The sequence below is a fragment of the Ailuropoda melanoleuca genome, chromosome 9 (assembly GCF_002007445.2).
Source record: "Ailuropoda melanoleuca isolate Jingjing chromosome 9, ASM200744v2, whole genome shotgun sequence".
In the NCBI taxonomy this organism is placed as follows: domain Eukaryota; kingdom Metazoa; phylum Chordata; class Mammalia; order Carnivora; family Ursidae; genus Ailuropoda; species Ailuropoda melanoleuca.
This window is the reverse complement of record NC_048226.1, coordinates 101,107,364-101,132,627: the sequence shown is the minus strand read 5'-3', so window position 1 is coordinate 101,132,627 and position 25,264 is coordinate 101,107,364. Positions and strand designations below refer to the sequence as shown.

The 25,264-nt window shown below is 52.9% G+C and overlaps 1 protein-coding gene and 1 long non-coding RNA gene across 9 annotated transcripts in view; one reads left to right on the top strand and one right to left on the bottom strand.

Annotated features, from left to right (window-relative positions):
* SLC45A4 (solute carrier family 45 member 4) overlaps nt 1-25,264 on the top strand; it is a 74,616-nt gene that overhangs the window by 26,208 nt on the left and 23,144 nt on the right. For 3 of the 7 annotated variants that reach the window (XM_034668678.1, XM_019802137.2, XM_011227918.3), the window contains exon 2: nt 14,052-14,685. The exons of 3 other annotated variants lie outside the window; for them this stretch is intronic. In XM_034668678.1, coding sequence (XP_034524569.1) covers nt 14,433-14,685 — 253 coding nt within the window. In that variant the 5' untranslated portion in view covers nt 14,052-14,432. Of the gene's footprint in view, nt 1-10,905; nt 11,021-14,051; nt 14,686-25,264 lie in introns of those variants that run through there. One more of the 7 variants, XM_002921602.4, reaches the window with a different exon arrangement.
* LOC117803829 lies at nt 19,516-25,176 on the bottom strand. Of its 2 annotated transcripts, none has more exons than XR_004627948.1 (6): nt 25,048-25,176; nt 24,816-24,858; nt 24,425-24,480; nt 24,071-24,327; nt 22,231-22,455; nt 19,516-19,616 (listed from the first exon to the last, which is right to left on the bottom strand). It is a non-coding gene; the product is annotated as an uncharacterized LOC117803829 (long non-coding RNA). The 2 variants fall into 2 exon arrangements; XR_004627947.1 differs by lacking the exon at nt 19,516-19,616 and adding an exon at nt 21,516-21,655.

Below are 25,264 nucleotides of genomic sequence, written 5' to 3'. Positions count from 1 at the left end.
AAAGATAATTTACTGTGGTTTTTTTAAAAGATTTATTTATTAGAGTTGCGGGGGTGGGGTGGCTAGAGGGAGAGGGAGAATCCCAAGCAGACTCCCTCGGGGCCCGACATGAGGCTCCATCTCACGACCCTGAGACCATGACCTGAGCTGAAATCAGGAGCCACCCAGGCTCCCCTACTGTTTCTTTTTAAATTTTTTTTTTTAAGATTTTATTTATTTATTTGACAGAGAGACAGCCAGCGAGAGAGGGAACACAAGCACACAAGCAGGGGGAGTGGGAGAGGAAGAAGCAGGCTCCCAGTGGAGGAGCCCGAGGTGGGGCCCCGATCCCAGGACTCCGGGATCACGCCCTGAGCCGAAGGCAGACGCTTAACGACTGAGCCACCCATGTGCCCCTCTTTAAATTTAAAACAAATTTAGGTCCTGCGGAAGCAGACTATAACTACAAATCACCCAGATATAACATCTTTTTCTTTGCTTCCGTACCTTAAAAAAAAACTTTCTGGGACCATACTGTGTACTTGATTTGTAAGCTGGGTTTTGCACTTGATACCGGGTATAGCTCCACGTCAGCAGGGAGCCCCGCAGCAGAGCTCTGTCTGGGTGAGCGACGCCTTATGCATGGATGCTCCAGGGTTTCTGGCTGCGTCATCGCACGCCTGTGCCTTTGTTTCCTTGAGACGAGTTCCAAAGAGGGCATTAGAGTCCAAGGGAAGTTCACATTTTGAAGTGTTGGATCCACGGTGACCACAGCTTCTGTTTTTCCAAAGTCCTTTTCGTGGCGCCAGGACCATCCTTGCTAATTCCATAGGGACAGTCCTACTTCCCTTGAACACTTGGGCACACAGAGTCCCAGGGGAGCCCCGGTTCTGATCTGCTGCCTTGTGCAGATGGCGGGAGGGTTAGTCATTCAGGTAGCAACCTGAGTTTCTTCCTCACAGAAAGTCGGGGAACCTCCAGGTTAAGGGGTCTGTCTTGTCTGCAAGGTAGAGTCTCATTTACACTCCCGTCCCCCCTCCCCCCTTCTGTAAGAGTTGCTCTCTGCTCCCAGCCTCTTCCCTGGGCGCCTGGATGGGGGCCTGGACTTTGTCTTGCGGAGGGGCATGGGGGCTCCCCCATGGGGTCCTGGGACCTCGTTTTCCTTGATGTAAAACCAACCAGAGGTGCTGTGAGGGGTTTGTGGGATGGAGGGGCTTATGAAGGGCGTGGACACCCAAAAGACTGCGTTTTTAGTGGCTCAGCAGTGAGTGCTGTCTCGGAAGCGGTGCAGACACACCCATCCATCTGTGAACGCCGCCGACCTGCATCTCTGGCTTCAGGTGCATGGAGGGAAGCAGAGAATGCTGGCTTTGTTTCTGTCGTTGCGCTTCCTTAAAAATAAGAGTGAATTCAGCTCCAGGCCATGTGTGAAGTACATCCAAGTTCTTCTCATTAACCAAAACTTTACCTTGTTTAAGAAAACTGGTTTTGATTGTGCTGTGTCTCAAACATATTTCACACTTCCCTTCTTTAAAAACCGGCATTTTGTGTTCACCTGACCCATGGCCCATAATTCAAGTCATTCCATACTGTTAGACGGTCGTTTCCGGTTTCTGACCTCTGTGGCTCTGTGGCCTTCTTGCCTTAGGATGAATGCAGAACCTGGAAGCTGCTTTGGTTTGGTTTTACGTGTAAATGCCAGCAAAAGGTTCCATCGCGTCTTGGCAGAGTGGCTAGTGGTTCTCCTTCATTCTGCTGCCGGCTCTGAGGTCAGTCCTCGCTGATGTGTTTGTGATGTGAGGAGTTTGTATTTTTATGTTTTACTACCATTGGGTGGTTAGGAGCGTTCTGCAGCAGCTTGCAGCCTGCCTGCCTCTCTCGTCCACGGCCTGGAGAGGAGTCCATCTGTACCTGGCTCTGCCCTCAGATGGAGACGGTGCACGTTCGGAGAAGTACTCCAAGTGTTGGCAGTGGTTGCCCACTGGGCATTTCAGGCGGTCTGGAGGCTTGCTTTCCCTGTGCTCACCAGGGTTCCCGGAGCTGCGCAGTGGACGGCCGTGCTCTTGTTTCCATGGCAGCCAAAGCTTCCTTGGACTCCAGTGGTTTGCTAGGAACACGTAGAAGAAGGGCAGGGGGAAGAAAACCACTTGCTGCTTTTTAATTAACAGACAAAACCCATCCCACCGAGTTGATTATGCAAATCTGGGAAAGCTCTCTAAAGGTCAGAGGTACAAAGTATTTATAGGAGAAAGTCTCTGTATTTTAGCAGAAGGCATATGTTCCAGGGACTGTCCTCCTCTGGGGGCAGTTTGTCCTCATTCAACGTAATCTCCTCCAAAACGGCCTTGCGCTTGCTTTCCGAGGGTTGGATGCTGGCTGTGTGCTCCTTCGTGTTAGGTAATAGCGTGTTTTAGTAGATTCTGTGTAGAGAGGTGCTTGATGTCGGTCCTAATGCCTTGCCCCCGAAATTGAGGAAGACTAAGTACTATGATTTGATCCAGCATTCAGAATATTTACTGTCACGTAGCCTGTCCCTGGAGTCTGCCGATTTAGCTTGAGTGTATTTTCTTGCTTCTTTGAACCGAACCGGTGCTTGTGGCAGGTGCAGCGTGGCCGCGGCCCCCGGTTCCAGCTGGAACGCAGTGCCCTCGGTGCTGTGACCCTTTGATGGAGTTCAGGCACACTACGGTTCTCCCCAGTGGCGCCCCAGCTCCTTCCGGAATGGGGTCAGGAGGGAGTTCCCGGGGGGCCTGCTGTTCGCTCGATTTGATTACACCCCTTCGTCCTGCTGTGTGTTACCTAAGCGATGCGGTTCCTGGATGCCTGGGCAGGTCTGCGACCTGAGGAACCAGAAGCTGTGCCCTGGCCCCCTGGCCCTACAACTGCTTGTAGGGACCCCGCAGCTCTGGTGGCACTCTGACATCTTCCTCTGCAGACGCAGAAGTGGCTTCTGGAATCAGGTGTGCTCCACAGAGAAACTCTGGGGCGCTGACAGTAGATAGTGATCCTCTGTGGCACTGCGGCCGGTAGGGCATTGCCCTTCCTGGAGGGCTCTGCTGCCGCCGCCTTTCCCTGCCAGTATGCGCGGGGTGAGGACGGGCGTGAGCCCGGTGAGTCATCACGCCGCTCCCACACTCTGTAGGGCTTGCTGCAGCTGGGGCTTTTGCTTAGCACAGCTCCTGAGATGACTCTACCTGTACTCTTGCTGTGTGACCCTGGGGTCACAAATCCTTTGGGCAGGAGAGACGCCAGTGCAGGAGGCTGTGTCTAGCCATGGTGGAGCTCGGGTTGGAGCAGTGGGAGCCAGCGGTGGCCAGCCGGCTGTCACAGGAACACCGGGGAGCGCCTGTGCTGGGGTAGGCCTTTTGGGGTCTACGATGTCCTGCTAAGAATGTAGGCCCAGCGAAGACCTCCCAGCTGGTCTGGGACAAGTCCACAAGACCACACGGGCATCAGACTCCACGCCGAGAGCCCCGGCAGGTGGCCAGGTGGTGGTCAGGGGGATGCTGTGTGTGAAAGGTGGCCAAGTGGCGTTTTAGGCTCCTGGTGCCCCAGGACTCGTGGTGTTTCATTAAAGCATAGGAATTCCTGAGAAATTCTACCTACGTGTGAAACCGTGAGCTGCTGTGATTTACTTGGAGGGTGTGGTACCTTTAAAAAACTAACAGCTTAAGTAACGTGTGCATTTTGCAAGTTTACTTGAACTGCAATATGCCGGTTTTAAGCCATCACTAAAATATCGTCTCGACTATTCATTAGTGTTGACACACTGGTGTCGGCTTCCTATTCAGAAGAGAAAGGGATTTTCTTTGAGCTCTGTGCTTATCTGATAGCTCTTCCTTCTAAAAGGGAGGGATTTCTAAAAATTGGTGTTCTTTTTTTAATGGAGTCATTATGGGTTGGTCTGGTCCTTTGTCTTCAGTGCTCACAAACCCATTGCTTTCCAGCCATCTTGAGTGTCTGCACTGGTTAGGTGCTGGACCACCCAGTGGTGATCCGAACCATCCTGCCCTTGGGTGGGCGCCTGCTGTCTGCTATGTGGTCAGGCCCCGTCTCCTGGGGGAAGTGCTCCTCCCTTTACCAGGGGGCCACGGTGGGGGGACAGGGGGACAGCTGGTCCTGGCGGTCCGGTGAGACCTGAAGGAAAAGCAGAGGGGCCTGGCCAGCCCAGAGAACGTTGTGCTTGCCAGTGTCTTGGAAGCAGGGCTCTGAGTTGCACAGGTGGACAGGGAAGGTGTGGGCTGGAGCTTCTCCCTCCCGTCCTGCAGGCCCGTCCCCACCTCTGGGAGCTTACAGTGGGGCTGCGGCTGTGCTGTTGAACAGTCACATGCCCTGGCCTCTTTCAGGAGGAAGCAGCCTGGCCCAGGTCTCTCTCTACTGGAGGTGTGTGCAAGGGGGCTGGGTGTGTGTGCGAGGGGGCAGGTGTATAAGAGGGCCAGGGAGGAGAAACCAGCACTGTCCAGCGGGGAGGGGCCGGGCAATGTGGTCAACATGAGACCCATCCCAGAGGAGTGCTGGAGGTCCAGGGGTTGGTCCCCTCCGGCTTGCTGCTGGGATGGGAGTCCATTGAGAAATACTTTAATTAGATGGACTTGTTAACAGTGTAGCAATGTTTTCATCCCCTTGCTCCCAGGGGGGCCTCTTGCCACATTTCCTTTGCTTCAGTCTGTTAATATTCAGAATAGTGTGTGCACACACATCACCACCCCCCCCCACCCCAGCCCACCAACATCAAGTTCCCAGCAAGCTGATCCAAAGGAGTGGAATTGAAATTGATGTCAGGCCTGACGTGTGTCGTGTTTGGTTTCTGAAGTGTCCTCGACTGTGTCTTGTGACACAGAACCCTCAAAGGCTGGGTTGTGAGAAGGTTCAAGCCCCAGTTAACTTAAGCTTTTGATCATTTATCTCCAGAGTGGCAACACGCTGTCCAAACCGGACACTTGAGCGCCAGGTGGTGTAGCTAATAACCGTGTCGCGTAACCGAGACACGTGGTCCTCATACCCGTTGAGAGCGTCTCGCACTGGGCTGTGCCGAGCGTGTGTGTTGCAATGCTGACTCTTGGGCCCTTCTCCAAAGATCTGGTTCTGTGGACTGGGTGGAGCCCTAAATCGACATTTATAAATGAACCCCTTGGCTGTCCTGACGCTGATTCGCGTGGTCCTGGGCCATTGGGGCTTCCACAACACAGCCACAGGCTGGGGGGTCCTCACCAGCACACACTTAATTCTCACGGTTCTGGGGGCTGGGAAGTGCACCCAGGGTGCTGGCAGATTGACCACTTGTCTGTCTAGGGCCTGCTTCCTGGTACAGACACGTCTTCTCGCTGTGTCCTCACCTCGCACGGTGGAAGGTGGAAGGTGGCAGGAGCCGGAGGGCCGCTGTGTCTTTCATAAGGGCACTAATCCCATTCAGGAAGGCTCCACCCTCACGACCCATCGCCTCTCAGAGGCCCCAGCTCCTAATCTGGCAGCACAGGAATTTGGTGGTGGGGGGGAGTGCAGACCTTCAAACAGCAGCCACAGACACTGAGGAGCTGCGTGCTTTGGGGATACCACAGAGTCACACGCCTTATTTATTTATTCATTTATTTAGTTATTTTTTTTAAAGATTTTATTTATTTATTCGACAGAGATAGAGACAGCCAGCGAGAGAGGGAACACAAGCAGGGGGAGTGGGAGAGGAAGAAGCAGGCTCATAGCGGAGGAGCCTGATGTGGGGCTCGATCCCATAACGCCGGGATCACGCCCTGAGCTGAAGGCAGACGCTTAACCGCTGTGCCACCCAGGTGCCCCTATTTAGTTATTTTTAAAAAGACTATTGGGGGGGGAGAGGGAGAATGAGCAGAGGGAGAAGCAGACTCCCCGTTGAGTAGAGAACCCAACGCAAGTATGGATCCCAGGCCCCTGGGATCGTGACCTGAGCCGAAGGCAGATGCTTCACTGACTGAGCCACCCAGGCGCCCCCCAATTTAAATTTATATTAATTTTGTATTTCTTGAGCCCTCAGTTCCTAGGTACATTGGATGAGAGGAGACCAGCCTGGGTTTCTGTAGGGGACAATCATAATACCTAGAGGAGGTTAATTTTCAGATGTGGGAAAGTCTTCCCAGGTACGGAACATTCAGTCTGATCACTTCTTGAGTCCTTTCTTGTCAGATGTTTTTGACTGTGTGTTCTTTAATGTAAAGGACACTTTTTTTTAAAATTAGTAAACTATTTTTTAGAATAGTTTAGGTTCATAGCAAAATTGAGCATAAAGTACAGCGTTCTGTATATCCTCGTCTTCATGCACATACAGTGTCCCCCGTTATCGGCATCCCCCAGCAGAGTGCGACGTGTGTTACAGCTGACGGACCTGGGGCTCCTGGGAGGCTCAGTTGTTTAAGCGTCTGCCTTCGGCTCAGGTCATGATCCCAGAGTTCTAGGATCGAGCCCCACATTGGGCTCCCTGCCCAGTGGGGACCATGCTTCTTCCTCTTTTTCCTGCTTTTGTGCTCATGCTCTCTCTCTCGCAAATAAATAACTTAATTCAAATCTTAAATTAAAAAAAACAAACAAACAAACAACTGGTAAACCTGCACTGACACATCATCATCACCCAAGTTCATAGTTTACTTTAGGGTTCACTCCTGCTGCTGTTCACTCTGTGGGTTTGGACAGATGTGTAATGGTGGGTATCTTGCCATTATGGTATCCTGCAGAGGGTTTCACTGCCCTGAAACTCCTCGCTCTGCACCCATTCATCTGTCCCTACTCTCTCCCACACCACTCCACTCCATCCCTGGCAATCACAGACCTTTCTACTGTCTCCGTAGTGTTGTCTTTTCCAGAATGTCATGTCGTTGGAATCACACAGTGTGAAGCCTTTCCAGACTGGCTTCTCTCACTTCTCAGTGGGCATTTAAGGTTCCTCCGTGTCTTTCCGTGGCTGAGAGCTCATTTCGTTTTAAGCTAGTATTTTCATTGTCTGGATGGACCACTGTTTATTTAACAGTCACCTCCTGAAGAGCACCATGGTTGCTTCCAGGTTTGGGCAATTAATAATAAAACTGTAAACATCCACGTGCAGATTCTTGTGTGGACATAAGTTTCCAGCTCCTTTAGGTGAATACCAAGGAGCAGGGCTGCTGGACCACATGGGAAGAGGATGTTTAGTTTGTGAGAATACGCCAGTCTTCCCGTGTGGCTGCACCATTCTGCGTTCCCACGAGCCGTGAGCGGGCAGTGCTGTTGCTCGGCGTCCTCGCCAGCGTCTGGTGTTGTCCGTGCACAGACCGTGGCCGTTCTCATAGGTGTGTCGTGGGATCCGCTTTGTTTTACAGGTTTCTGATGCCACGTGGTGTGGAGTATCCCCACGTGATTACTTGCCGTCTGTGCTGCTTTCGTGAGCTGTTGCTCTGGGTGTCTGGCCCTTTCTTAAATCGAGTTGTTCATTTTCTTATTGTTGAGTGTGTTGTATGTTCGCGAGAACAGTCCTTGAGCAGATGTGTCTTTTGCAAATATTTTCTCTCAATCTGTGGCTTGTCTGTCTCTTGATACAACACTGATTTTATGTTGGAAGTCAGTGGGATTTCTTAAATGCTTTTCAGGAAGTAACCTTATAAACAGATCTGCCGGAATGCTTCTTTTCTTATCAAGGATACTTTGAACTTGCTTGATTCGATTTTACGTCTTTTTATACTCTTGGTCTAAAAGCTGATCTTCCGTGGTATCTGCTGCTCTTTGTTTGGTCTCCCTGGCTTGTGTGTTGAGCATGGGTTCGTATTCTTTGCCATGGTCATCTGGTAAGAGAGGGAGGCAGGCTGATGGCGAGCACTGTACCGGTCAGTTCTTCGGCAAGGTCATCGGAGGTTAATAGTTGATGACGTTTTAGAAGAATGTTGGTAGTTGTAGTGGATTTTCTTGGGGGTACGGATGCCAGGTTTTAAGTGGCGGGTGTACAAAGCAAACAGCTGTTGCCATAAAGCAGCCCCCGTAATGCATTTGCCGCGCGCCTCCAGTGCCCAGAGCACTGCTAGTGTGCGCATGTGTGCTGACCGGGAGTGGAAGTAGCAGGATGTGTGGGAGTCGCATGGCAAGCACTCAGTAACTCCTCGGAGCATTCTCCAGGAGAGGGGCAGAATCTCCAAGTTGAACCGGAGCTCGTGGTTCCTGTCAGAAATTGCGCTGCAGTTCACTTTTTGATGGCACGCAGTTAACAGCCAGCTTTGCACAGAGCAAATTGTAGGAAGTCACATGTTCTGGCATCGGTTGCCCTTAAGTTAGAAACGGGACAATAGAGGAAGTTGTTGATTGGAACAATGGTAGTTTCACTGGTCTAAGTGCATCTGCACATCATACCCAAGTCGCTGTCCCTGAACGTGGCGACAGTCCCTGGACTGGGACCCAGAGGGAAGCACGTTCTCTCTGCCAGGGAAAACCTGTCCGAAACGTGGTTCTGGGCCCTCTGGATAGAAGGCGCTAGAGTGGGTCTTAGCTTAAACTTCACGTTTTTCACCAAGCCCGGAGGAGGCTCTGAGGAGCACGCCCTTGCCCGTGCTCTGGGTAAGGAGCAAACCAGTCTTCTCTCTGAGCCGCTCGGTGTACTTGTCGGCTGTTAGCTTCGGCTTTTTACATTAGAGCCTTCAGAAGAATGTTCATAAAATGTTTTCTTTTATTGGTTTTAGTTACTTTGGTTAATGGTCTATCGTTTATATAAAACAACCTCCTTGAAGAAAACAGTTTGCATGCGATAAGATCGGTGGGCAGTGTAAACCTGGTTTTATGGGGGTCCGCTTGGTCCCCTCAATGCGATGACGCAACTTCGTCCAGGCGCTTGGCTCCTGGGAGGGCAGCCATGGGGACCCGCCCTGGGTGCTCTTGCCTTTTCTTAAAGCTTCTTTCCTTTCCTTTTCTTGTGGAGTCCCGAGGGAAAGGGCCCTAGAAGTGGATCAAGTGAGGGGAGACTATTTCAAAGTCTTTGTGCCCGGGACAGGTGCAGGCATATGCCACGTGGGTCCCGGTCCCTTGCTCCTCAAGCAGTGCTGTGATTTAGTTCAGTTCAGACGGGGAGGGACCCTGAGTTCTGTCTCTGGGGAGCTGGTGATCAGGTTCCAAGCTATGCGTACGTGAGCTTCGGAGCATAACCCTGTTATGCCAGGTTGGGGACTATACGTAGTTTGGTAATGGTTGGTAGATTTGTTGTTAACTTGGTGGTAGCCTTTTTGTCCATTCAAAAATCATGAGCCTTCATTACCGGGAAAGGGACCCTTGGGGACTTGCCAGAGTGTTGGTAATGTCCTGTGTTGATACAAGTTTGTCAGAACTGATGGAACGTGGTACGTTTTCACTGTGCCTGTTAGTCGTACCTGAGCAAGCGAACAACAGCACTTACTGGCCTTCTTGCAGACTGACTAAACAGTGGGAGTAGAAGGGAAGAGAAAATCCCACTTACAGTGGCCACAAAAAAAAAAAAAGATACAATCGTTAGGAAGAAACCTCACTAGAAATGTGCAGAGCCTGTAGAGGAACTATTGTGAAAGTCTCTTGAGGCGCGGAGGTAGTCTCGCACAAATAGAAAGCCGTCCTCTCCCTCGGCTGACGTATACATTAGTGGAATCACAGTAAGAATTACCAACAAAAAAAACCTTCTTTCCTGAGCTAGTCAAGCCCTTAAGGCTCAGATACTTGTAAACAAACATGCAGGAAGAAATAGGGAAGTGTTGGGGAAAGAAGCAGCGAGAGGGTACAGCCTCAGCAGAGCCTGAAAGCTCCCGAGCCCTCTGTTCTCACAGCAGTGGGTCACTGGACGTGCACTGGCAGACAGGCACGCTGGTCAGACGGAATAGGAAACTGGCAACACACCCAAGTACTGATGGAAATTGGATGGATGACAAAGAGGAGTCTCAAAGTGTTGGGACTGGACTTAAAAACAAATCCCATTGACATGATCCGATGGCCACTGTGAAGAGAGAATGGTGCATCCTTACCTCACACCACACACAAGAATATGGATCCGAGATGTAAAATGTGCCCCGCTAGGTTTTCACTGGGAACTGATGGCTGAGTCGAACATCGTACAGCCTGTGTGCATAGCCTGACCAAGAGTCTATGGAACGTGCTCTGTGTTCTTCTCAAATGTATCAGAATTGGCTCGTACACCTCCCACATACTGTGGACCCTTCGACTGTGGCTCTTTTTTTTTTTTTTTTTTTTTTTTTTTTTAAAGATCGATTTGAGAGAGAGAGCGAGTACGTGAGCATGAGTGGAAGGGGCAGAGGGAGAGGAAGAGAGAATCCCAATCAGACTCTGTGCTGAGTGTGGAGCCTGATGCTGGGATCATGACCTGAGCCGACACCAAGAGTTGGACGCTTAACTGACTGAGCCCCCCAGACGCTCGTCCACTGTAGCTCTTGAACAAATACGCTTGCACAGGCTCTTCTGCCTTTAACTGGCTCTCCCCTCCCAGGCTTTGTTGCTGTGGTGTCTGTTCAGCTTAGATCTTAGCTACCCAGTGTTCATGTTTCTAAGTGCATGATGCCTAAACTTTATTTTTAAAGTATCTTCTGTCATACCCTAAAAGCTTCTGAAATCTCCAGGGCTTGCAGAAAGAGCATTTGGAAACTGGCTCCGCCAAGGGATGCCTGCTGATGAGCAGTTGGGTGCTGTCTTCAAGGTGCCTGACTCGGAACTAGGTTGGTCAGATCTCTAAGGAACCCCAGTGTCCACTAACATGAATAGATTTTGTCAGTTCAGCCTCATTTAAAGGTACCGGTTGGAAAGTGGCTTGCACTCTGGGAATTTGTGCTGTGTGAGCATTCCCACCTTGGCTTGAGAATGCTAACGTGGGTGAGTCCATAGAGCTGTGAGACATGGATGGACTTTTGTATTTAACTGCTACTTAAAATCGAACTCGCTGAAGGTGCTAACGATATTTGTCATTTTCATCAATATAGATGACAGTGAAGTTGCCTGGGTAAAATGCACTCACTGTGCCACTGCGTTTGCACGGCTTGAGGAGGGGAAGCCAGCTGTGTTAATGCCTAGCCTCCTTGAATGACAGGTAAACCCCACGCCACGCTCATGCCATTTCATGTGGGCTTCCCTGCAGCCTGACCCTGGTAGCTGGCCGCCCGGGTCACCTGGGTGTGGCACTCTTCGGGAGAGCTGGTACGGGTGGGGGTGGTTTCCACTGCACACAGGCCCTACCTAGTACGTTCTGGTCAGCAGGTTAGCTGGCTATCATTCATTCATTCATGTATTCATCTGTTCTTTCTGTGACCTCCCTGGGCTCCTGCTGTGCGGCCAGGCACCGTGGGAGGTGTGGGGACTGATGAGGCATGGGTGGCGGCCTCTGCCGTGGGAGCTTTTCCCTGTCCCGGGCCAGGGCCGTGTTACACAGTACAGGCCAGAGCCCCATCTTCCGGGGAGGGCTGAGCCGGAGAGGGGTCTTCAGGGACGTCATCTGAACACGTGTTGTGGGAGGCTGTGGTGGCGAGCTGGGGCTTTCTGGAGAATTCCCCAGAGGTTCTTACACTCCCGAGAGGAAATAGCTGGCACCTTTCTCCCTGCCACAGACCGTGTCCCGGAGGCCATTTCCCCCTGCTCTGGGAGAGTGGCTTGAGCCCGCCGGCGTTTTCCTATCCACTTTGAGCAGCGACTGATTTGGTTCCACAAAGAGGCAGTGATGTTGAGTTTGCCACATCTGGCCCAGTTGATTGATTCAAAATGTAATAGTGTTGATTGATTCAAAATGTAATAGTGTAAAATGTAAAGTTTCAGCATTTCTGGAGAAGACTTTTTCCCATTTAATAATAACCTTCAGAGTTTCTCAGCTTTGACCTAGTTGACATTGGGACTGGGTCATTCTGTAACGTGGGGCCATGCTGAGCAGCATCCGGGCTCCCACCCACGTTGTAACAACTAGAAACGGGTCCAGACACTGGCTGGTGTCCTCCGAGGTGCAAAGTTCCCGGTGGAGAAGCAGTGCCTTAGAGCAGCTCGCAGTACCTAGTGCGGAGCTCGGTCACCTGGTTTCTCGCTGGTGCAGAGATGGCCTTGGTGGGGCTGCCTTCTCTCGGGCGTGGGTGTCAGGACGGCGGCAGCCGTGGGTAGGGCTGCCGGGATGGAGCTGGACGGCTGTGTGTTCATAACTAAGTCACTAGGATTCTTAGAAAATGACGACTCTCATTCCTGCCCCCGGGACCCCAGGTCATCAGTGTGGGCTTTGAAAACCTGTCTGCACATAAAAACGTCTATCTTATTTGGTGGAAAAAGGCATTTATTAAAATCATGGACCCTATCTATCTTGGTATAAGATTGACAGATTGACAAATGGATTTCTTTTCCATTTCTTAGGACAGGGATTACTCCCAAGGTAAGGAGGGAGTGGGAACAGCAGGTGTTGGTAATTGCTAATGCTGGGTGATTTGGGGTTTTTTTAAAACACTGTTTTGATTACTTTCTATGTTAGAAGTAGTTTCATAACATTTTCTAAAAAGATTGAGGTTAGGAAACCTGGTGGTTTTTTGTTTTTTTTTTTGTTTTTTGTTTTGTTGTTTTGAGAGAGAGAGCGCGCACGTGAGTGTGGGGGGAGATGGAGCAGAGGCAGAGGGAGAATCTGAAGCAGGCTCGATCTCGTGACCCTGAGATCATGGCCTGAGCTGACCCCAAGAGTCAGATGCTCAACTGACTGAGCCCCCCGGGTGCCCGCAAAGCCCTGGTTTTAATATAACAGCAAAGCTGTCATATGGTAGGGGACACTTGGAAAATTTGAAAGCAGTCTCGAGGACGGGGATCGTCCCTGTGAAGTGTAGCAGCACTGGGGGGTGTGAGGCACACACATGCAGGCAGGACACGGCCTCGCGGGCCCCAGGGACACTCCCGTTGCGGCAGGAAGGGGCCGTGAGGGAGCCCTGCAATGGTGACGTGGTGAGGGAAGGACTCGATCTCAAGGGAGAGCAGCCGGCCTCGCCCAGGGCTGGGGCCCGCCATCGCCTCCGTGGCTCCCAGAGCAGGTGCTCAGTGTGAAAGCCGCCCTTGGTTGGTCATCGGTTCTGGGGGAAAACGGAGGAGGAGGTAATTAAGAGCATCTTTGGTTAAGTGAATATTAACTAGAAATATTGTTAATTAAACTGGTTGTTGAAAATCTCTGGTAAGATTTCAACTCCCAGACCTACCTTAAAATAGGATGGGAACACCATTGTGTGATTTTAGGGTCCCCTCTTCTACCGCACGTCAGATTGAAGAGAACCCTAGTGCCCGGAGGTCTGCGCCCAGCAGAGCACGTGGGCGGAGCTGTATCCTTAGTCTGACCTTGCATTTTCCTAAAACCTGTCTAAGGGGAAATTTCTAGTTAGATGCAAGGCAGCAGACACTTTATTGTGGTGTGTTCCTCCGGGTAGAGAATGCATCACAAAGCCAGTCGAGGGACCAGGATGGTGGGAACGTAGGACTGGGGTCAGGAGTTCCACACCACTAGGAATGGCGTGTGTGGGTCGGGAGTCTCTGAGCCCGAGACGGGATATTCGGAGTTTGCAATGCAGGTACTTTTCTCCTGGAGAGGGGCTGTAACCTGCCACGGTCAAAGAGCACCGCCATAGACAGCCCACAGCATGCACTCAGCTGCCTTAGGTGGACTTGGAACATCCCCCCTCTTCAGGTGGCAAGTCACCCCATCCCTGCTCTACCCACCTCCCCGCTTTCCACTCCTAGGCAGCATCTCTGTGCCTTTATCCAGCCTCCCTGCCTCCCCAGCCTCTCCATCCCCGCTCCCAGGAGGCTGGTGATTTCTGCTGATTCTTGCTGTCTCAAGAGCAGAAGCTGAGCTCTCCTCTGCTGCCTGCCCCTCGTTGTCCTGTCTTTACCCTGCCCCAGGATTAGATCCATACAAGAAGATGGGTCTCCAGGAATCAGGGTCTGTTTTCTCCGCAGCTGACCCAGAGTCAGCACCAGAGAGCTGTGGCGGTCTGAGGTCGGGGTCTCCCAGGTGGCCGAGGACCAATCCGTGGAGCGCCTGGACAGCCAGGGGTGGGAGGCCACACGGCGGCCGCCCTCGACTGACTCTCTGCCGGGGTTGTTTTCCTCTTTTGCAGATCAACCAGTCACTCGATGGGGAGCAACGGTGGACCTCCTTTTTGTGTCACCTTCCCACCTCTCTGTAGCAAGAAAAATAACTTCAGCACCTCTTCAATAATAATGATGAAACTGGTATTAACTGAATGGCAATTATGGATTTTTAACTCTAATTCACAGTAAACCAGCAAGCCATATGTTTAAAATCCAACCAAAAATCATTTTGTTTTGCTGCGTGTCTCGCCCGATTGTGAGAAGTTGCGAGATCTTTGTTTGTACAAAGAGGGATATAAGGATTACTTGCCGGAGGAACACAGCTGAAGCAGAAAGAGAAGGCGTCCTAATTTATCCTCAAAGTTACATGATAGTATTATTTATATAGGTAGAGGAAATATATATATATGTTTTTGGTGGTAATGAGAATGGCCCCGCAGAACGCCGACTCGGAATCTATGCAAGTTCAGGAGCTGCCTGTGCCCCTGCCGGACCTGCAGAAGCCCGGAAGTGCAGACACCCACGATGAGACCATCAGCGAGGGGTCCATAGACCGGATCCCCGTGCGCCTGTGGGTCATGCACGGGGCCGTGATGTTTGGCAGGGAGTTCTGTTACGCCATGGAGACGGCGTTGGTCACGCCGATCCTCTTGCAGATTGGTAAGTGCCGTCCGCGCCACTGCCTGGTCCTTAGCACTGAGCGTCGGTGTTCGCCGTGTGAACACACGAGCGGACATCACGCGGAGTTCGTCACGTGTGCTGGAAAGTGTCGGGAGCCCTGGGAACCAGCATCTTGATCTTCGCTCTCCTCCACCTACTCTAAACTGGGGCGGGGGGGCATTAGGGCGGCGGGGGGACCTCGGGTGTCGACCAGGAAGTACCTGTTTCGGCAAGGTGCTAGTTGAGCGCTTGGGTGTGCGCAGTCAGCTTCGATCCGTTCTAATCCCAGCGTGCCCGTCTCCCCTGAGGTACCGGCCCTGCTACTGCCTCGCGGACACGGTCACCAGCTGTGTCCTCCTGGGGCAGGCCAGGGAACCTCCCTGACTCTCCCTCAGTTTCCTTCCCGAGAAGGGGAGGGTGATTGCAGAAGATTTCCTGGGCGGCCGCAAGGCAAGTGCTTGGAACAAATGCTGGCCGAGAAAACCCTGAATAACGTGGTTTTTTGTTACCAGCTCCTTGTTGTTGACGACTTAAATCTGAGTTTCGTGTGGACTTTAGGTAGCTGAGTAACGGGCATTTCCAGAAATACTGGACTTCATGGAGTTACTCAGTCAGCATTATGCAGCCCCGTACGGAAGACACACACATCCCCTCCGGATTACCACTAGCGTGCCTTAGGCCCGGTGCATTTTGCCGGTGTCTTGTTTTCCCTGGTGTCTAAGGAAGTTTTAAAATTTGCAGGTTCACAGCTTATAAGAGTTCTGGATGAGAGGCCGAGCTATTTAAAATCTTGTTTCATTCCAGAATATTCCACGTGTGCGTAGTATCTGCTTATCTTGGTTGTTTTAGGAATGTTTCTTCTCCCAACATGGCGTTTCCTGTTCCGTGAGCGCTCACTGCTCTGTGGATCTGTTAGTGAGGTGCAGCGATCTGAAAATCGTAGCCTTGCCTTCAGTGATGAGTGGCGCCATTACCCGGAGAGCAGACTTCATTGCTCACCTCGGCGGTGGCAGGTGTCTGGAAGTGCCGTTTGTGCTTGTGATGATTTTAGATCGCAGGAATTACGGGACGCACCCCTGCATCTTCCCAGCGCATTCGTGCGTTCTCTCTGTACTGAGATTATTGTCAAGCCACGCGTGTTTCTCTTGGTAATCCCGTGCTTTATTTTTCATCTTTACAAACGTCCTGAGAAGATTTCACGAGACCTCAGGCAAGGTTGAGCTTTTCAGGAGAGTTGGGGATGGTGGAGTGTGAGTGATGTAGGTCAGCCCTCTTCTTCATCTCCGTACTTGTCACCTCTGCATATCCGCTCTTCACGGTCCGTGCCCAGGCAGGTGCGCCGGGGCACCGAGCATCTCTGCTCCGGCTGCTTCCCGCTGGGTGGGGGAGGCGGGGAGTGACCCGGGCATCGAGAGCCACTTCACAGCTCACAGTGCTGCAGACCCTCCGAGGGGGACACCCTCCTCGTGCGGGGGGCTCGGGGTGACAGTGTGGAGAGCGAGCAGAGGGCACTCGGGGACACGGGGGCTTGGCAGTTTTCAGAAATGGAGACTGGCTTTGTGGCCAGACCTCAGGGAGTCCCGCAGCTGTTAATTTTCCCAGACGTTTATTTTTTCGGTCCCTTCAACATGGAAGGATTTGGGTTTGGCACCACAGTTGAGGCCCTCACAATAGCAGTCGTGACTGTAAGTTAGAAGTGGAGTGCCGTTTTCCAGTTTCCAGACCACCTCGTAGTTATGGTAACAAATACAGAATTCAGAAGCTCTGATGATGGAGAAGTAGGTTTTTCTAGAAGGACAGAGTTGGGAGCTGTTATTCCAAATTTTCTTTGTGATAGGTTATATGTATTAATGGCTTAAAACCCTGGCACTAACAGCTCCTTGGAATGTTTCATTTTATAGGTTATGAGTCGCAGTTTCTATGCAGCTTAGCACATTTCCTTGTTCGGGTTTGAGTATTTAATGTACTACATGAGACTAGTATCAGTTTTGGATAATGTGGGATAATAAGCACGAGTATTTGACTGTAAAACGTAAATGCCTGTGCTGTGTGCTGACGGCAGCTTTGGGAAGTCGTGGGTGTGTCTGCTGCGTGCAGAGCTGTACAGGTGCTGTCGGGAGTAGGGGTGGGTGCTGACCCCCTACAGGGTGGGCGCTGGCTCAGGAGGAGAGCAGGGCTGGGGGCGGGGTGTGCACGGTAGAGGAATGGTTCTTCATGGGGTGGGCTTGCACCGAGTCCAGAAACAGAAGGCCCAGTTTCCTCCCCGGGGATGTGCTTCACACTCAGGGGCGATGGAGTGATCGGAGCTTCCTCTGATTTGAGTCTGACTTCCTTAGGGAAGCCGTCTGCCGTGCGCAGAGGCGTGGTGTTTGTTACTGAGTTTCATGTATCATCAGTTAAGCTGATTTGAAACAATAACATTCTTCAGTTCGCTCCGCCTGAATCACGTCTGTAGGACCTGCTTGTGTAACTGGCTCAGTTAAGTAAGGCCGGTGTGTTTTCATCACCTCAGCGGGCCCCCTGCTGACCCCTCACATCCGAGGCACGGAGCTGGGGTCCGAGGAGGTGCTCACCTTGTGTATGTGTTGAAGTGACTTATTGACAGGCCTTCCCCACCTGCCGTCTCCACCCGTGAGGCCTGGCCGCTTGTGTGTGTGGCGTTCTGGTGAAACCGCAGGGCACGCAGGGAAGAAGCCTTTAAGAACTAGGTGTTACTGTCAGCACCTTTCTTTACCCAAAATGGAGTCTCCTCGTGGCCCTGGGATGCCCTGGGGTACGCCTGCTTCAGTTGGGAGCCCACTAGGATCGAGTAGGGACCAACTGTCTCCAGGGGCCCAGTGGACCTGCTGGGGAGGGAAAGGGGTATCGTGAAACTTGGGAAGCGTCTGGCTGCACTTTGAGCTTCTGCATACTTGGCGGTGAGCTGTTTTGTTGTCCTGACAGGCGGAAGCAGTGGGCTTTGCCACAGCCTTGCCGGGTCTGTGGTCCTAACGTCATCCATTAACACGGGGGCTGTTTTTTTGTCCCTGCTGTGGCTCCTGGGCTGTGTGCCACACAGAGCTGATCCCTGTCGGGCGATCTCAGCTTCTGTCCCCCCAGCCCTTTGCACGGCCTCTAACCTGAGCCTGGCCCTCCCTGCATCTGGCCTTGCAGGTCCGTGGTGTTGGAGGACCCTAGTGAATCACAGGGCTGGCGTCTCTGGACACAGGAGGAAGACGTGGTGCCCACGGCGCAGAGGTGGCTGGGCTCAGAGGACAGACTGAGTGTGCAGGGGCCTCCAGGGGAATGGCGATCCCAAAGCCTATGGGAATTTTTACTGGGGTCCCTAACACAGCATGGAGGCGGGAAAGCTCGTCCCTTCCCTGCTGGCTGCCCACTGAGCAGAAGTCCGGGTTGGTAAAGAACGGAGAGTTCTTGCCATCTCTGGGGAGCCGTGCCCCATTAGGGGGACCCCAGAGCCTGCCTCAGCAGCCAGCAGCTGCCCTGATTCACTGAGTCTCCCCGTCTCGGGCACCCTGACCGACTTCCTGGGTCTTCCAGGATTGACGTAATACTGTGGCCGACTGGAGACCAGTGGCTCCTTTCTGTGTGGTTGAAACAGTTACTTCGTCGTGCGCCGCTAGATTCCCCGGAGCTTCTGGAAGTCAGCCAGGGGGGTGCGCCTGGCAGATGTTGGGCACTTCAGGAGACCGTCCCACCAGGACTTGGATCCTCTCTTGGGAGAGGCTCCCGTGGCCTTGTCTGGGACCAGGCACCCTGCTGTGTATGCTCTAACTCTGCGGCCACATTTTAGGTACATTAAGCAGTGACAGTGGGGACCTGTATTTCAGTCCCCTTCCCAGGGCATGTTTCTGTGTCAGCTGGGCCTGGGGATGGTGGTGCCCGGGCTTTGCAGGTTCCAGTGAAAGACTGTGTCAAGAGTCTTCCTGGCCAACCTGTGAGCTGAGTGGGAGTGTCTGCGTGAGCCAGCAGATGGGGGGCTTCCAACTGGGCCAGTCACCTGGTGCATTTGCCACCACACCGTGGATCTCCAGCAGGTGACAAACCAGGTAACTTCTGTGCTTCCGAGAACCTCGTATTCTCTTCCTGGCTCCTGATATGGTGGAGTGCGGTGCTCTGTTCTGGTGCTGGGTCCCACAGCTATAGCTGCAGCTTTGTCTTGTCTTGTCTTTTCTTTTTTCTTTCTTTCTTCTTTTTTTCTTAGATTTTTTATTTATTTATCCAAGAAAGAGAGAGCGAGCCTGAGTGGGGAAGGGGCAGAGGGAGAGAGAATATCCAGGCAGACTCTGTGCTGAACAGGGAGCCCGACCCAGGGCTCCATCTCACGACACCAAGATCATGACCTGAGCTGAAACAAGAGTCAGATGCTTCACCGATTGCGCCTCCAGGCGCCCCATGCAGCTTTTTCTTCTTGTGCTGAACGCGCTTTGTAGGCATGCGGTGTTGAAATGCCCTGACCAGGACCCAGCCCACGTGTGGTATGCTGTGGAGGTCAGCTGGGCTGGCCTTTTGCAGTCCTCGGTTGGAGAAATTAGAAAAACAACAATAATTGCAGGATTTACTTTGTTTTATTCTGTAAATTCCGTTTGTTGTACTAGCGTGATTGTAGGGAGGAGCCTGGATCTTTTAGTTGTCCTCCTACTTGTCGCTCTTAGCCACGCAGGTTGGTTTTTCTTTCCCAGTAAACTTGGGTCTTGGGGGTTTTATTTTAGTTGCACACTGTCTCCTGTGATCCTCAGTCAGCTGCACATGTGGTGACGAACAGACTTGGCAGGACTGGTCTGTTTCCATGCTTTGGGGATGACGGAGCCCATCTGTCTTCGTGTTGCTCTGGGAAGGACAGGGTCTGGCTGCTTCTGCCCTGGAGCTAAACTTTGGTGTCAGCTTGGGCCATTGCTCTGCGGGATCTGTTAGGGTGTTCCATTGCCAAACTGGTTCAAGAGGTGAAAAATTTTGGTTAGTGCCAGTTTAAATCCAAAAAGTCTAAATCATTTGTGTGTGTGTGTGTGTGTTGCACTCGAGTGAAGTGTGCGCTCCCCGCACGCTTTAGGCAGATGTGCTTGGCCCAGGTAAGTGTCAAGAGCGCCATGGCACCTGGGACCACCCTCCCCACGGGAAGCTCTTCCACAGGAAAGCTGTCATCCCTGCTTTACCTGGCCAGGTGGGGACCTGAAATCGGGTGTCTCGATCCCAAGTGACTGCCTCTTTTTCTGAAAGGAGCCTTTAGACTAGAAGCGAGTGTCATTACTTGGGGCTGGAAAGGATGCTGGCAAGTTTGCCAGGCCCAGGAGGGGTCTGAGGAGGTGGAGGGACGGTGGTGGGGCCGTCCCCTTCCTTCCTGGCTGTGTGCCTCCGGCCTCTGGCTGGCCGTAGAGGGGCAGGACATTGGCGTGGAGGGGACACCCTGTGCTCCATGGACGATGCCACCAGCAGTCCCTGAACACTGTCCTTGGAGCAGGCCCAGCTTAGCCCAGAGCCCGCGCCCACCCTTCTGAACCCTCACTCAGAGGGGAAGTGGTCATTCTTTAATTGGTAGCGTTTCTACCAAGGTCAGAATTCAGAAGTCCCAACTGTTCAGATGGTGAGATTTCCATCCGTCTCCTGCCCCCAACTTCCAGGTTCATCCCTAGAGGCAGCCAGTGTCTTGCACCTTTTCCTGGAGGTGCAAGACACAAGACAAGTGGCTTTGGGACTTATCGGTGTCCCCAGTAGCCGCTCCTGCAGAGGATCCGAAGCGGATGAGGATCCCGACGCCGGGTCAGAGCAGAAAGCCTGTCTGTGCTGGCGTCTCTGGTCCCAGCTCCGCCCCTGTGGCTTGTCCCCTGTGCCTTCAGAGTCCCCGCCAGCCCTTCCTCCTGTCCGAGCAGCTGTGCTGCTTGCGCACGGGACCCCCCGTCTCATTTATTGAGCAGGCCAGCTTTTGGAGGAGACTGTTAAACTGCGCTCTTAGGCCTCAGGCTCACAGAGTGGGATAAAGGAAGTCAGAGTGAAACCTCCAAGTCCGGGTGCCAGCTTTTGTTTTGTTAGCGCCAAGGTGGCTTCAGCCCTTCTCCAGAGAGGACGCCTCCTGGGACCACCCGCCTGGGTGGTCTGAGGGCAGGGGGGTGCCGCCTGGCCCCGGAGGTGAGCTTTCCGCCAGTGCCGCGTGTGGGCCTATGCCCCTCCCCCCCCCCNCCCCCCCCCCCCCCCCCCCGCCGTGGATCTGGCGGTGGTGAGCATCAAGTGGAAACGTGGGGTCAGGCTTCAAAGAAAGCCTGGGGAAGCACCTGCCCCCGAGTCCTGAAGAGCCCTTTCTAAAGAGCAGACACCTCTCCTGGGCCTGGTCCCATCCAGCACCCCTTCCTTGGGAAGGAGAAGTCTGTCTGCTCCCCGCCCCGCCCCCAGTTTCCTCTTGGTTCAGGGTGTATCCTCCAGGGAAAAGGAAAGGAAAGCCATATAAAAGAAAAGAGGCCGTCTTGTGGTCTCTCCCTTTGACTAACAGATGACTGGGTTTATCTTTGTAAGATCCACATTCGTGGGGAAGTTTAGACTTCAGCTTGCCGGCTTCATCCAGGGTGCAGGGTAAAGCTTGGGGGCATTTTGTGCGTGTCTGCTAACACAAAACCCAGACTTTCCCCCTTTCCATTGCAGCTTAATGTGAACCAGGGTTCCTAGGCTGTGGTGTGTTGTTACTTGAAGCTCACCTTTTCTTCCTGTGGGAGAAGCCTACCCAGCCTGAACAGCCTGCCTTAAAGAAAATATTCAAAGTCTAAGTGTCTTAAGCGCTCGTCACTTGGCTTCACTCCCTGGACTGTTCAGGGCAGGTGATGTTGCCGTCGGTGCTGGTAGGAGCCTCCCAGCGAATCCTCTGTAGGGTCCGTGCCCTCTGTCAAGTGGGGGGAGGTTGCTGGCCCGGCCCTCACCCTGCGGCCGCTGCCTGCAGGTACAGCTGAGTCTCCGTGGCCGGCTGGAAGCCCGCAGGGCACAGCGCCTGTGAACACAGTCTCTGAGAATTGAGAAACAGGGTCACGCTGTGTCCGAACTGGAAGTGCACCTGGTGGGTGACTCAGCGCGTGCGTGTGTGCGTTGTGCATGAGCTCCCAAGGCGCTCTGCCTCTGAGCGCAGGTAGCTCGCTGGCGCTCTCCTGGAGGGAGCGTGGGCATCGTCGACCAGGTGACCTGTTCTGAGGTCAAGTTAGCGCTTTTCCTGCACGATGCCTCTCGCTTGGAGCTTCCAGCAGGTGTGTTGATCTGGGCAGCAAGGGCTGTACGGGGTTTCTGCAACTCACATGCTCTTGCCGCCTTTCTGGGAGTCCCCTTTGTGTACCGTGACGCCTGCCAAGGGGGTCCAGTGAAACCTTTGTATCCTGTCTGACGGTACTGGTACCCCGGGCCTTCTGCAGATTGCACTCTTGGTTGGTTTTCCTCTTTTGCAAAAGCAGACCCAGGGGCTAGCTACCTCCAATTCTCTGGGCAGGAAGCATCCCCGAGGCATACCTGCCCCGCTGTCATAGCATCTGTCGTGCTGACGTGGGCCCTACAGAAATCCACTAGGGCCCTACTCACCTTAAGACCCAGACGGTTGAGCCCAGGGACACAAGACAAGCTGCCTCCGATGCCTGGACTCTCGCTTCTGCTGAGATGTGGCTCCCCTGGTTTGCAGAATGCGCACAGGCAGGGGCAGGAAGGGAGTGGTCATTGAAGGGAGATTTCAAAGAACCGGATGGCTGTATTAGCCTGAAGAAGCCAAAGCCATAGCTCGGGAAGGCTGGAGGCCTTGTCCCTGAATGCCTGGAAAATGGGAGTGGCAGAGGTGTGAGCTGTGCCTCTGGGGCCCGGAGACCGGGGCGTAAGAGATCGCTCCCTGCTTACAAGTGACTGTGCACCGGTTACCCACGCTGAGGTGATGCCCTCCAGCACCCGGGCACGGGAGGCCACTCCTCAGGCAGCATGAGGACCCTCAGTGTCACAGTGGCCAGGAAGCCCTGGGCAGTGTGTGGGAACCTCCCCTGCATGGAGGGGTCGTTGTCTTGGTCAGGAGCAGGTTGCGGTTTTTGGATTTTAATTCTGTGTTCCCCTCTCCGGGTTTTTCTCTAGCAGCTCAACAGCAGGCCGGCTTGACTGCCCCCCTGTAGGTGGCTGGGGCCCTTATCTAATACTTCTTCCCGGATCCGTGGAAACTGAGGCCGGACAAGCCTGGGGGAATTTTATCAGCAGGCTCTCTTGGGTGGGTTTCCCCCAGGACCCACCCGTCTTTCCTGGCACTCGGCTCAGCCCTTGGCCTATCTTTGGTTGTCTGCAAGGCCCCAAGGGCAGGGGCAGGTCTGCCTTGTTCCCCACAGTCTCCTGGGTATTGTGCCCCACGTGTGCATCTAACATCAGGCCTGGTTTTGGGGGAGGCGTGCGCAGACTGCTTCCAGCTGGGCCATGGACAGGATCGTCCAGTGGTTGATGCTTCCCCGTGTAGGGAGCGCTGGGCTCGGTGCCTTCCCCTGCTGTGGGAGCTCCATAGAGTGAAGAGGCAGGTGTATCCAGCATTGCCTGCAGCGTGGGCTCCAGGCTGGTGATACTGGGGGGGGGATGGTAAATGGCCAAAATGAGAGGGGCCCTCGAAGACATGTGTCTCAGTGAAACAGTCCAGATCCAAAAGGACCAATCCTGTATGATTCCACTTCTTTGAGGGACCCAGAGGAGTCAGGTTCGTAGAGACCCAAAGTGGAGTGGTGGGGGCTGGAGAGGGGATCAGGGAGTCAGTGTATCACGGGGACAATCTCAGTTGTGTGAGGGAAAGTGTCCCGGGTGGACCTTGGTAATGGTTGTGCAACCACATGAATGTATTTGATGTCCGTGAACTGTACATTTAACAACGGTTGACGTGGCCAATTTTACGTTGTGTATATTTTACCACAGTTTTCAAAATGTGAAAAAAAATAGGATGGGCCCCCCAGAATATCCAGCTGAACACTGAATTTCCTGCTGACGCGAGACTAAGGAAGCCAGAGGGGTGCCACGTGGCCCGGGCTTGGAGACGGCTGCCGGGCCGCCCTCATCCAGTGGGACAGAGCTTCGCAGCCTGCGGGTGTGCCGTCCGAGCCTGCGAGTGCCGACCAGAGAGCCCACTGAGGTCAGGGGACCCTCGCTGCGGTCAGCATGGACTGTGGGGGACAGGCAGCGCGCCAGGAGGAGAGGCGCACATTTAGGCGGGAGTTGGTCAAAATCTCCTGAATTTTGACCAAAATAATTGAAAAACTTCGTGTTAGACTGTTTTGTTTGGATTGGGAAGTCTGGATTTCCTTGTGTTTCAGATCATTGTATTTTAGGAACAATGAAATGTCAGCCGTAGTCCCTTTTCCCAAGGACTTACGAAGCCTGTTATTTATGCCTCGGGCTCTGACTGAACACCTACCTGCCAGGTGCTGGGCAGGGCGCCAGGTGCTGCAGCTAGGTTTCCAGGGGAGATGGAGACGGGGCATGTGATCAGGACAATTGGCTGGGTGAGGTCAGCATGTGGGAGTCAGTGCGGACTGCCGGAGCCCTCGGTCCAAGGAGCAAGTGATTCCAGCTCAGGGAAGGCCTGCAGGGAGGTTATCCAGTAAGCTGCTTCGAGGGCGTGCCTGTGCTGGGGGCCCTGCCAGGACCAAGGGGAAGGTTGTGATTGATGGTCTGGAGAAGCAAGATTAGGAAGGACAGTTACCGTACCAATGGTGGCTGCTGTTGAAGGCGAGCGTGGGAACAGCAACCAAGGCAGAAGGCTACCCACCTGGGCGCAGGAAGGGGACGGGAGGCTGTATGCAGGAGGGGGGACGCTGGACTTCCCTGTCGTAAAGAGTAAGTTGATGTCAGTGAGTGAAGCCAGGGTGAGTCAGCAGTCCTAGGCTGTGAGGTCGCAGGGAGAGGGGTAGGGGAAAGTGCGGCCTGGCTGGTGGTAGAAGGGCAGGAGCTCGCTGCAGAGTGCTGTGAGCAGAGATCTGGCCTCTGGTAGGCAGGGATTGATCACAGGAGGCATTATGTGCCGCTCTAAGGAGGTGATTTACAGAGAAACCTGGGCAGTTGTGCCTTTTTTCAATATTGAGCGTTTGAGCATTGGTAAAGCAGCAAGTTTTTAGAAGTCTTAATAGTAAGCAATGTATTGTAGCGGTTTCCAGACTTACCAGTTTTCAGAATTGTGGTGAGCAAACATGAAGCATGCGCACACTTGATTAAAGAAGACAGAAAAAATTATGTCAATTATTCCTGCAGAGAAAGATCATTTAACTGTACGATGAAAGCCAAAAATCAGTTAAATAAATCGTAACAAAATATTATGAATATGTGTTGAAGTGATTAGATAACCAGGCAGCCCAGACACCTGAGTGTGCGTTTGGGGTAACCTGTGGCACTCACGTGCTCCCCTCTCAGGTGAACACAGCCGCGTGGCTTCCTGGCTCCTTCCAGAAGGGTATTGTTCAAGGCAGAGTTCCAGAGGAATCACTGTAAATATTTAATATTTTCCTCGAACATGTATCAAAAATAAAATTAGAATCCCAGAAAGGTTTTTTAAGTGATAAATTTTAGAGCAAATGCTCTCTTAACTTTTCTTTTAAAAACACTCGGTTTAGAG